The 12,576-nt window shown below is 43.0% G+C and overlaps 1 protein-coding gene across 1 annotated transcript in view; it reads right to left on the bottom strand.

The window, feature by feature from the left end:
- Positions 1-8,235: 8,235 nt before the first annotated feature.
- The window catches only part of LOC120050736 (cytochrome P450 27C1-like), a 16,258-nt gene continuing 11,917 nt past the window's right edge, over positions 8,236-12,576 (bottom strand). The window contains exons 7-10 of the mRNA XM_038997298.1: positions 12,091-12,257; positions 9,269-9,350; positions 8,889-9,095; positions 8,236-8,488 (exon numbers count right to left, since the gene is read on the bottom strand). Coding sequence (XP_038853226.1) covers positions 8,372-8,488; positions 8,889-9,095; positions 9,269-9,350; positions 12,091-12,257 — 573 coding nt within the window. The 3' untranslated portion in view covers positions 8,236-8,371. The remainder of the gene's footprint in view (positions 8,489-8,888; positions 9,096-9,268; positions 9,351-12,090; positions 12,258-12,576) is intronic.

The raw sequence follows: 12,576 nt of genomic DNA, 5'->3' as shown, positions 1-12,576 counted from the left end.
TTAATTTGTGTTAAAAGTGCTATTCATATAGTTCGGCTGTGACCGATGAGGAATAGGCTTAATTTGTGTTAAAAGTGCTATTCATATAGTTCGGCTGTGACCGATGAGGAATAGGCTTAATTTGTGTTAAAAGTGCTATTCATATAGTTCGGCTGTGACCGATGAGGAATAGGCTTAATTTGTGTTAAAAGTGCTATTCATATAGTTCGGCTGTGACCGATGAGGAATAGGCTTAATTTGTGTTAAAAGTGCTATTCATATAGTTCGGCTGTGACCGATGAGGAATAGGCTTAATTTGTGTTAAAAGTGCTATTCATATAGTTCGGCTGTGACCGATGAGGAATAGGCTTAATTTGTGTTAAAAGTGCTATTCATATAGTTCGGCTGTGACCGATGAGGAATAGGCTTAATTTGTGTTAAAAGTGCTATTCATATAGTTCGGCTGTGACCGATGAGGAATAGGCTTAATTTGTGATAAAAAGAACTATTCGTATAGTCCGGCTGTGTCCGGTGAGGAATATAGTAAGCACTATTCAATAGTCCGGCTATTCAGTCGGTGAAGGGTAGGCTTAAAATTGGGATAGGGATTATTCAATAGTCCGGCTATTCAGCCGGTGAAGGATAGGCTTGTTCCATCCCCATCCATATAGTCCGGCTGTGACCGGTGAGGAGTGGGGTAAAGTTTGTCAAGACCTATTCATATAGTCCGGCTGTGACCGGTGAGGAGTAGGCTAGACTTATTCAATAGTCCGGGCGATTGTCCGGTGAAGAATAGTCTATTTGTGTTTGTAGGCGCCAGGTTGAAAAATGTTCAATGTTTAAGTGTAATGTTTCCAATGTCTAAAGTCTAAGTGTTCAACGTCTAAAGGGTAATGTTCATAGTGGGAAAAATGTAAATGTTTAATGTATACATGTAAAAAATTATTGGTGTTGGTTTAAACTGAGAAAGAATATTATTAGGACTGAGAAATTTTGCACGTTCCACAACGCCTGATAAACAAACGATACATAGAAAAATTAAATTCCGAGTGTACGAGGGAGGAGCTCTGAGTTAAGGCAGAGTACTTGTCTCCAGGGATACATTGCTGGATTTTATCCAGTGACGGGCTAAGTACAGTCGGATAGTCAAACATATACACTGATATACGCACACACATTACCAAAACTATTCTGTAATAAATTCCACTGCATTAAAATAAAATATGACGACCCCAAATACTCCAAAGCTAAAATTTAACGATTTTCTAGATCAGAAAGTACAGGACAGGTCAGGGGGAAAAGAACAGTGGAAGTCGATAAGGAAGGTTTGGGAAGGGTTGAAGTTGAAGATAGACACAGGTAGGTTATCTAGGAGGGGGGCCGCCAAGCAGGGTCCAACTGAGTACGATGGAAGGCGGACTGAGAGAGGCAGTGCAGGAAGCTAGAGACAGGGAGGTAGAAAAGAATAAAAGTCATTTGTTTAAGAAGAAAAGGACCACCAAGAGAGGGAGGTCATATGCCCGCTCTTGATGTACACCAGATAGGTATGACTGATTATGTAAGGAAACTGACGGAACTCTCTGTAGCACTCTCTACCCAGGTTCGCAAGGTCCGAGAGGGGAAGCTGCCAGGAGGCACGCCACCACGGAATGTAAAATGGTGACTGGGTGGGGTAAGAGTCCACAAGAGAAAGTGGCTGGAACCCAGGTGGACTGAACTGTACGAAGTGAAGGAGGTTACTTCACACTCAGTTCAGGTCAAAGGTAAATCAGGCGCACCTTGGCACCACCTCACACATTGCACTCTAGCTCCAATTCCTTACAGAAGTCAGAGCCGATTTGAGCGGCCTAAATTCGATTCCAAATTAAGACACTCCTGACTCAGGTGATGCGGCATCAAACTTCGCCTCCCCTGAAAAAGGAACCTCTCCCAGTTAGAGGGATATCTCCCTCCCTGGGCGAGATTAGGGATATCTGGCCCCTTATTTGTGATATTCCTCCACACACTCATAACTCTTAGAATAGTTGGGGGTGGAGAGCTGTACAGAGAATGGACAGAAGATGGCAGTATTGCAGCACTCAACGGTCTCCCAGCAAACGGGAGCCTGTTTGAGTGCTGGTGACAGAAAAAACTTAGAACCAATTCGGAGTAGAGAGAATACATTTAATAATTTATTTAGATTAAATTTACAGACTAATGATAGGGCATGGAAATAAAAGTGATAGAGAGCTTATTAGTAAAGAAAGGAATTTATATGGTTAGCATTTATTTTGGCCATAAGAAGATAGAGATAGGTTTATTAAGGTTATGTAAGGACTTTAGAGATTGACACTATAAGACATGTTGTTAATTTTAAATCCATGATTTTAGATAAAGTCAAAACAGTGAGACACTTAGTTAATGTTTGGGACCAAGCTACAGACAGATAAGGGAAAGGGCAGACAGAGTGGCCCTCCCCGCACTGCTGAGACCTTGAAGGTTTGAGAGCAGAGAAGGGAGTTTTGGAAGGGGCGCCAGGACAGAGATAACAGAATGGGTAGATAACAGTTACTGAATGGAGACAAAAGGGAGAATTGGACATGTGGAAAATGAAAGGGGCGGTCTTACATAATAATGTAGAACATAAGAATATTTTACTAAGTCATTATTTAGAATAGGTAAGGTTGATACCTGGGCAGAGCCAGGTATCAAACGGGGGAGGGGTACATTGTGGTCTAGGATAGGATGGGGCCTATTGGATAATAAACTAATTTAAAAAAAAATCTAGCTAAAAAATAGGCATAGAAGTTAAATATATAATCAGATAGAACAAATGACAAACTGTTTATTAACCAAACCTGTATGTCCAAGATTTTATGCATTACAGGTGAATTAAAGGAGAAGGTGATTCACCCGACCTGGGGGCATATCGCACTTGGAGGGTGAGACACACTGACACTGTCGAATGATCACAGAGTTAAGGAGAAGAACCGTTACTAATAGAGTTCGGGGATCAACTCCTTAATGAAGAATTCCCTGCCCCCGACCTTTCCTCACTGTGTTTGTTCATAGAAGTGAAAGTGTTGCTTGATCTCTGGCTGATGATGTGTTCTCTGGGAGAGGAGGGGGCTTTACAGGATTGCTTGTAGTCCTGAGTTGTCTGTTTAGGATACGATGGGGATGTTACCATCGCAGTGCTGCCAGAACCGCCACCAGTTCCGACAGACCAGGTTCAGCCGGCCTCCTCCACCACTTCAAGACCAAGTCCTACGCCATCACCTGAACTCTACAATCTGGTATAGGTAATAAATGTAAAAGACATCTCAGATAGTGACCAATTGGGGACTGAAACCGGTTATGAGAAAAGGGAGAATATGTGGTTGACCTACAAAACACTTAATAAAAAGGACTGTGTCGTATGTGGACATGCCAGACCTATTCTGGCTGCTCACCCATTTGCCCTAAGTAAGGGGGAAGGTTGGATGTGCATATTGGAAAGTTTAAGTCAAATTCAACCCTGTGTAAAACTCTGAGTCTTGTGTTCCCAGAAGTCCGTCCCCAGAAGACACCATGGGGGGTTAAGGCATATGGGGGATATTACAGCTGTAACACTGGTACAGGTAGAGGTATGGACTATGGGAGGTTCCCTACTGCTGCCTGCATCACTAATGTCACTATTAACTAGAGGTGTTGCTGATGTATGGTGGATGTGTGGACCTGCCAGGCGGTTGACCCCATTTTGAAAGGAGATTATCAGGGAACATGTGTTTTGGCCAGTCTGATAAACACCATTGCCTATTATTGAGGTTACAGCTAACCAACTTTTGGGAGCTGCACATGACAGAGGCTTGGGACCAATCCAGGAGACGGCAGAATCGTGACGCTCCTTGGTCCGAGGGTACAGATAACATTCACACCAACCTGTTGGGGGTCCCAATAGGGGTCCCCCACGAATTCCAGACATTAAACAGGAAAGATGGCCTGTGGCATCTGATGCCCATCATTGGCCCAGCTATTGTTGATGCTAAACAAAATGCCTGGGTCAATTATATCTACTATAATTAATAATGATTTGTTAAATACACCCACACAGCACTTACAGGGATGGCTGAACAATTGGATGCTACCTCTCAAACCAGTAGACAAAATAGACTAGCACTGGACATGATTCTGGCCGACCAGGCAGGTGTATGTAACAATACTAGTCCGGATGGGAGCATTTCAAAAGCTCTGAGTGGGTTGGCAAGGTTATCAGTGGAGGTGGGGGGTCTTGCAGGTGTGGAGGAGAGTGGACTGGTCCCTTGGCTGGGTGGTTGGTTTGGTAAGTGCACTGCAGTGATGATTACTGGATTTCTGACACTAGTTGTTGTTTTTCATTTCTGTGCTGCCTGTATCATACCTTGTTTGAAGAAGTCTGTTACAGATGTGGCAAGGGCCTCTGGTATGATGCCGCTGCTTGATGCTCCAGTAGGAGAGGCTGATACGGAATCAAGCTTTCGCAGGAGAGTGGGCCTGACAGAGGAAGACCCTTGGTTCGCTGTAGTTGATGTTGTCGAATGAATAAAAAAGTGATGTTTGTCCTCCCTGTTGTGAAGGTTTGAAGTTCCCGGGTGGCGACGAGCCCACCTGGTACAGGTTGTATAGAGGGATGGACCTGAGGGTTTAACATATTCTCGTTTTTTGGTTACTAATGTGTGATTGGCCACTCCAGGTGTAGTTATTGGAGTGGTCTCCTTTTGGTCCTTGCTCATCCTTATTGGTGACTGAGGAGGCTGGAAAGGCCACCCACCAGAGCTGTGTGGTATGTATGGGGGCCCGTCCACTCCTTCGCATTGTACCGGCTACCCTACCTGACGTATGTCTTCTTCCTGTTATGAAACATGACAACCCAACTGCCAACTGCTCCGTAGGGGACAAGTTTTACCCTATTGTTAAAAGTACTAGAAAGGGCCCGATGTTTTCTTCTCGGGTTGCCAGGGCTAATTTTACTTGTATAAATATGTCCCTTGGCCCTCCAATGCTGGGAGCACTACCTTATGAATGGTGCAATAACACCTATAATCCTAATGCCCCTTTCCAACCTGTGTCTAGAGCTGATGTCTGGTGGTGGTGTGGAGGAAATCATCTATATGACCGCCTGCCAGGGAATGCCACTGGTCTTTGTGCTCTTGTCTCTCTGCTTCTTCCTGTTTCAGTGTATCCTATGGAAGTAAAGGACCTGATGGCCCGTGTAGAGAGGGACGGGGATTTATCCCGGTCCAAAAGATCAACAGGAGTGGATCCTGGAGACCCCACCTATATTGACGCCATAGGAGTCCCTAGGGGGGTGCCAGATAAGTATAAACTCGTAGACCAGGTTGCAGCGGGTTTTGAATCATCATTTTGCTGGTGGTGTACAGTTAATAAAAATGTGGACCGAATCAATTACATTAATTTTAATGTCCAGAAACTGGACAATTGGACTCAACAAGGCTTCGAGGCGGTCCATGGCCAATTGGAAGCTACTTCCCTGATGGCATTCCAAAATAGAATCGCGGTGGATATGTTGTTGGCTGAACGCGGAGGTGTTTGTGCCATGTTCGGAGAGCAATGTTGTACTTTCATTCCCAATAACACAGCAACTGATGGTAGTCTTACTGTTGCCTTAGAAGGTCTTCGTACACTTAATGAGAAGATGAAGCACCACTCCGGGGTTGACACCTCTATGTGGGACTCTTGGATGGATGCGTTTGGGAAATATAAGATGCTTGTTTCCTCCATACTGGTATCTATATCTGTCTTCACTGCGATACTGGTGCTTTGTGGATGCTGCTGCATTCCATGTATTCGAACGCTGACCACTAGGATCATAACTACTGCTATTGATCCCAACCAGGCAGAGAAGGGACAGATGTTTCCTATGCTTGCCCTGGAGGATGCTGAGCCAGGCTATTGGACTGATGACTAATTAAACGCCATTCATAGTTTATGTCACGTCTCTTTGGAGACGTGAAGAGAGGGAATCAAAACTTTCTCTCTGAGAAAGTTTCCCTGGTTGTTTACTTTTGCTTTTCTTACTTTTACCTAGTTTATGTCACGTCTCTTTGGAGACGTGAAGAGAGGGAATCAAAACTTTCTCTCTGAGAAAGTTTCCCTGGTTGTTTACTTTTGCTTTTCTTACTTTTACCTAGTTTATGTCACGTCTCTTTGGAGACGTGAAGAGAGGGAATCAAAACTTTCTCTCTGAGAAAGTTTCCCTGGTTGTTTACTTTTGCTTTTCTTACTTTTACCTAGTTTATGTCACGTCTCTTTGGAGACGTGAAGAGAGGGAATCAAAACTTTCTCTCTGAGAAAGTTTCCCTGGTTGTTTACTTTTGCTTTTCTTACTTTTACCTAGTTTATGTCACGTCTCTTTGGAGACGTGAAGAGAGGGAATCAAAACTTTCTCTCTGAGAAAGTTTCCCTGGTTGTTTACTTTTGCTTTTCTTACTTTTACCTAGTTTATGTCACGTCTCTTTGGAGACGTGAAGAGAGGGAATCAAAACTTTCTCTCTGAGAAAGTTTCCCTGGTTGTTTACTTTTGCTTTTCTTACTTTTACCTAGTTTATGTCACGTCTCTTTGGAGACGTGAAGAGAGGGAATCAAAACTTTCTCTCTGAGAAAGTTTCCCTGGTTGTTTACTTTTGCTTTTCTTACTTTTACCTAGTTTATGTCACGTCTCTTTGGAGACGTGAAGAGAGGGATTTGTAATAAATACCATTTAAAATAACACAAGCATATTGCTATTACATTGTTATAACTAACTTCTTTCTAAGCAGGGTTTCTCACACACTTATAAACAGATACAGAGACAGACACACACACACCCAAGGACAGAGGGCTGACGTAAACCTTTCATAAACACTGATAAGGAAAGGCTTTGATCAAAAGAGTGCTTGGGTCCGCATTTCACGAAATAATGAGACACACACACATAACCAAGGACAGAGGGCTGACTACGCACACACAAAATCTCCTGCTTAGCTGAACATTTGATAACAAAGAACTTTTGCTATAAGACTCAGAAGGATGACGCCCAGCTCATCAGGACCAATCTGAGAAGACAACAACCTGTCCAGAACCAACCAAAGGACCAGAACTTCCAGACTCAACCTACTTTCTGTGTTGTATAAAATGTCTATGCATTTCTGTTATCTGGGCTTTTTTCTGGAGATTCTCTATGAGCCGAAGGAACGAGACCGTATACGCTTGTACCAGATATCTTCACTCTGAATAAAACTGTCACTTGTCATACAATTTACCACCTTGTCCGAATCGATCCTTGACCGGCTCACCCTTCTCAATATCCAATTATCAACACTGTGGTCCATGAGCTACTTAACAAATATGTCTAGGTTGGCTATGGGCCTGTAATATAGCCCATATGTGAGATGTAAAATGTAGGCCTAATCATCCATAAAACTGCCGACAGGATTGATGCCTATGTGGCCTGTACTGTAAAAAAAATGCTTCAACAAGTTGCAAGTAAATGAGTTAGGTTCTAAATAAATAAAATAGGACATTTGTTTAAACCAAATATATGATTCAACACCAACTGTTATGTTTGATTATTAACAAACCTATATTTCAAGTTGCAACCTGCTGTATTTAACACAACTTACTTTCCCCCTTTAGTTAAACCTAATAAATAACATCAATACAAACTAATATTTAACGTAAATAAAACCCATCTTTTAATCTTTGTATGGACCACAGAGTTTCCAGCACTTGTTAAATGCTAATATAGGACATAGGAAACCAATGTGGGCACATTAGTTCACATTTCATAGAGACTTTTAATGAAGTAAAAGGTTGATGGCCAATACCCTAGACAAATATTCAAAGTGTATTAGCATCTAATGATATTATATTATGTTGCCCTTCACACACACACACACACACACACACACACACACACACACACACACACACACACACACACACACACAGTGATACATTTCTCCTCAACACCAATGTGCATTTATTAAGGGGCAGATCAATCTGTAAGTATTAGCGTCGTAGTAAAGGTCAACAGAACAAAGGTCCCAGTCATACACCTCTGATATGCCTGATATGAATCAGATTTGATTTGATGGCATAGCCACAGGAAATAGGGGTGCTGAGGGTGCTGCTGCACCCCCTGAAAAATTATCATAAAAAATAAAATAATAATAATATAATTGTTTCACAAAAGTGGGCCTTTACTAGTTCTGTATTAGCGGACCGATATAAGCTATCTGTAGCACGAGCAAACTTTATTTTTCAGCACCCCCCCCCCCCCCCCCCAAACTACTTCCTGCGGCTATGTTTAAGGGGATCTAGGGGACTGGAGGCTATCACATCACAACACCAGACCCTCCTGTCAATCTCTTTCTATAACTCCCTGGCACCCTCCTCAGGCTCGGGGTAGGAAGCGCAGGGTGATGGGTTTGGACGGGATGAGCAGTGTTCTAGTCTTGGGCTCTGTGGTCGGGGCCCCATCCTCTGGCTGGATCTCATAATGCTGCATCAGCTGTAGAGAAGGAACAAGAGTTCAAGGTCAAGGGTTTAGTGTTAATGAGCCACCTGGTTGTCTGACGTCTCTCTAGCCAGAGAATAAGTTTACAACCATACAATTAAGTCTTTTATAATGTCCCATGCCAAATTTTGCCAACTGGGACAGTAAAAGCAGAATATTGCGCCGCTCATAAAAATGGGGTTCGTCACCCCTGTTGGAAGTGTTGCACACTTAAGTTCCCACACTCTCTCCAATTGCTTCTGGGGATTTACCATTAGCAAATCACCGCAGATGATGGACAAAATCATCCAACAACAATCACCTTCAACCGTCTGGTAACATCATTTTGGCACTGATGGCTTTTTATTACTCAATACTTCCTTGAAAATATCAATGAAATACTAATCTTACTCACCCTGGAGAGTGCAAAGTACATCTCTAGCTCTGCCACTCTCTTGCCCACACAGGCTCTCACGCCCACCCCGAAGGGTATAGAGCTGTAGGGGTGGTGTTGGTACGACTCTGGGTGCCCTCGCAGCCAACGCTCAGGCTTGAAACACTCTGCATCCACAAACTCCCCCTCGTCATGACTGGCAGCATAGTGACATAGATGGAACTGGGTCTGGGAGAGGGGAATAGGAGGAAGTAGATATATAGGAAGTAAAGAGAGACTGACAGAATTTCATGGAAATTACATCACATCCTTCGGGGGATTTTTTTTTGGATTTCTTAAGTATTGACAAAGGTGAAAGAGAGGGGTGTTGATATCTTTCTCGCTTCATCGCCTGCCCCTACCTTCTTTGGGAACCAGTAGTTGTCCACAACAACGTCATTGTCTACGGTTAGACGGCCATTCCCTGGAACTACAGGGTACATCCTGAAGAGAGAACAGCTTCAGCAACATGGGATCCTCTGTAGGGACTGCCTTAAATACACCTTTGTGTGGCTAGGAAGGTTCAGTAAGGTAGTAAGGTACTTAGCATTGGTATTTGGTAAAGTTTTAATACACCTAAACACCAGAAAGAGTTGGCAATGGCAGGTTGTGATTCTGACCTAGATGCTGTTACTGAGCATTTGAATCATTAGAAAATCAAGGACACACGGGAGAAATGGCTATGACCATATAGGAAGAGGTGGAGGGGGCCAATTTCCTTCTATAAGCCTGTCATTCAGGATTTCTATACAAGGTGGTGTCAGAGGAAGGCCCTAAAAATTGTCAAAGACTCCAGCCACCCAAATCATCTGCTACAGCACAGCAAACGGTACCGGAGCGCTAAGTCTGGGAGCAAAATGTCTCCTGAACAGCTTCTAGTTAATAGTTAACCATATACAGTTGAAGTCAGAAGTTTACATACACCTTAGCCAAATACATTTAAACTCAGTTTTTCACAATTCCTGACATTTAATCCTAGTAAAAATTCCCTGTTTTAGGTCCGTTAGGATCACCACTTTATTTTAAGAATGTGAAATGTCCAAATAATAGTAGATAATTATTTATTTCAGCTTTTATTTATTTCATCACATTCCCAATGGGTCAGAAGTTTACACACACTCAATTAGTATTTGGTAGCATTGCATTTAAATTGTTTAACTTGGGTCAAACGTTTCCACAAGCCTCCCACAATAAGTTGGGTGAATGTTGGCCCATTCCTTCTGACAGAGCTGGTGTAACCGAGTCAGGTTTGTAGGCCTCCTTGCTCGCACACGCTTTTTCAGTTCTGCCCACAAATTTTCTATAGGATCGAGGTCAGGGCTTTGTGATGGCCACTCCAATACCTTGACTTTGTTGCCCTTAAGCCATTTTGCCACAACTTTGGAAGTATGCTTGGGGTCATTGTCCATTTGGAAGACCCATTTGCGACCAAGCTTTAACTTCCTTACTGATGTCTTGAGATGTTGCTTCAATATATCCACATCATTTTCCTACCTCATGATGCCATCTATTTTGTGAAGTGCACCAGTCCCTCCTGCAGCAAAGCACCCCCACAACATGATGCTGCCACCCCCGTGCTTCACAGTTGGGATGGTGTTCTTCGGCTTGCAAGCCTCCCCCTTTTTCCTACAAACATAACGATGGTCATTATGGCCAAACAGTTATATTTTAGTTTCATCAGACCAGAAGACATGTCTCCAAAAAGTACGATCTTTGTCCCCATGTGCAGTTGCAAACCGTAGTCTGGCTTTTTTATGGCGGTTTTGGAGCAGTGGCTTCTTCCTTGCTGAGCGACCTTTCAGGTTATGTCGATATAGGACTCGTTTTACTGTGGATATAGATACTTTTGTACCCATTTCCTCCAGCATCTTCACAAGGTCCTTTGCTGTTGTTCTGGGATTGATTTGCACTTTTCGCACCAAAGTACGTTCATCTCTAGGAGACAGAACGCGTCTCCTTCCTGAGCGGTATGACGGCTGCGTGGTCCCATGGTGTTTATACTTGTGTACAGGCGTTTGGAAATTGCTCCCAAGGATGAACCAGACTTGTGGAGGTCTACAATTTTTTTCTGAGGTCTTGGCTGATTTCTTTTGATTTTCCCATGATGTCAAGCGAAGAGGCACTGAGTTTGAAGGTAGGCCTTGAAATACATCCACAGGTATACCTCCAATTGACTCAAATGATGTCTATTCGCCTATCAGAAGCTTCTAATGCCATGACATCATTTTCTGGAATTTTCCAAGCTGTTTAAAGGCACAGTCAACTTAGTGTATGTAAACTTCTGACCCATTGGAATTGTGATACAGTGAAATAATCTGTCCTTAAATAATTGTTGGGAAAATTACTTGTCATCTACAAAGTAGATGTCCTAACCGACTTGCTAAAATGATAGTTTGTTAACAAGAAATGTGTGGAGTTTTAATGAATCCAACATAAGTGTATGCAAACTTCCGACTTCAACTGTAGCTACCTGGATTATCTGCATTGACCCTTTTTGCACACTCTTTTTGACACATACTTACACTTACACATACTCACCCACAGACAACACGTACACACAGGCACACATTTGCCACACACACACATCCACACTCATCACATACGCTGCTGCTTCTGTCTATTATCTATCCTATCCTGTTGCCTAGTCACGTTACCCCTACCGATATGTACATATCTACCTCAATTACCTCATACACCTGCACATCGACTCAGTATTGGTACCCCGTGTATATAGCCAAGTAAACATTACTTATTGTGTATTTATTCCTTGTGTTAATGTTTTTTTATTTATTATTATTATAAAAAATATATATTGTATTCTGCATTGTTGGGAAGGGCCCGTAAGCATTTCACTGTTAGTTTACACCTGTTCTTTATGACATTTGAACACACCATTCAGGTTATATAAGGACACTGCCGCCCCCCCCCCCCCCTTATATACACTGTCCAAAAAGCATGTCCCATACCTTGACCCTCTGCACTCACTTATCAGTCATTATCATCATCAGTATAATTAGGGAAAGGGAAATGCAAGCACACAAACTCTTTGACCAGGCATGCTCAAAATAAGAGGCCAGTTGCAGGTCGCTGTTCTTGGTGCATGTGTGTGCGCGTGTGTTCACCTCAGAACCTGGATGTGTGTACGTGTACATGCATCTGTGCCTACGTGCGTGTGTGTATTCACCTTAGAGTCTCCTTGATGACAGCCTTCAGGTAGGGCATCCTGCTCAGGTCCTCTGATCTGGGCTGCTGTCTTCCCGGACACACGGACATGATCTCACGGTACAGCCTGTCCTGAGACGCGGCGTCGCGAGCCAAGAGGTACAATGCCCACGACAAGGTGTTGGACGTCTGAGGCGAAAGGAGAAGGACGATAGAAAGAAAGAGGGGTTTACTTAGGGTGAAGTGATATGATATATACGGAACAAAAATATAAACGCAGCATGTAAAGTGTTGGTCCCATGTTTCATGAGCTGAAATAAAAGATCCCAGAAATTGTCCATTATCACAAAAAGCCTATTTCTCTCAAATGTTGTGCACAATTGTTAGTGAGCATTTCTCCTTTGCCAAGATAATCCATCCACCTGACAAGTGGCACATCAAGAAGCTGATTAAAAAGCATGATCATTACACAGGTGCACCTTGTGCTGGGGACAATAAAAGTATGTTT

Source organism: Salvelinus namaycush, chromosome 7, assembly GCF_016432855.1.
Source record: "Salvelinus namaycush isolate Seneca chromosome 7, SaNama_1.0, whole genome shotgun sequence".
Taxonomy (NCBI): Eukaryota; Metazoa; Chordata; class Actinopteri; order Salmoniformes; family Salmonidae; genus Salvelinus; species Salvelinus namaycush.
Note: the sequence above shows the minus strand (reverse complement) of the source record. Positions and strands in the feature narration are given on the sequence as shown.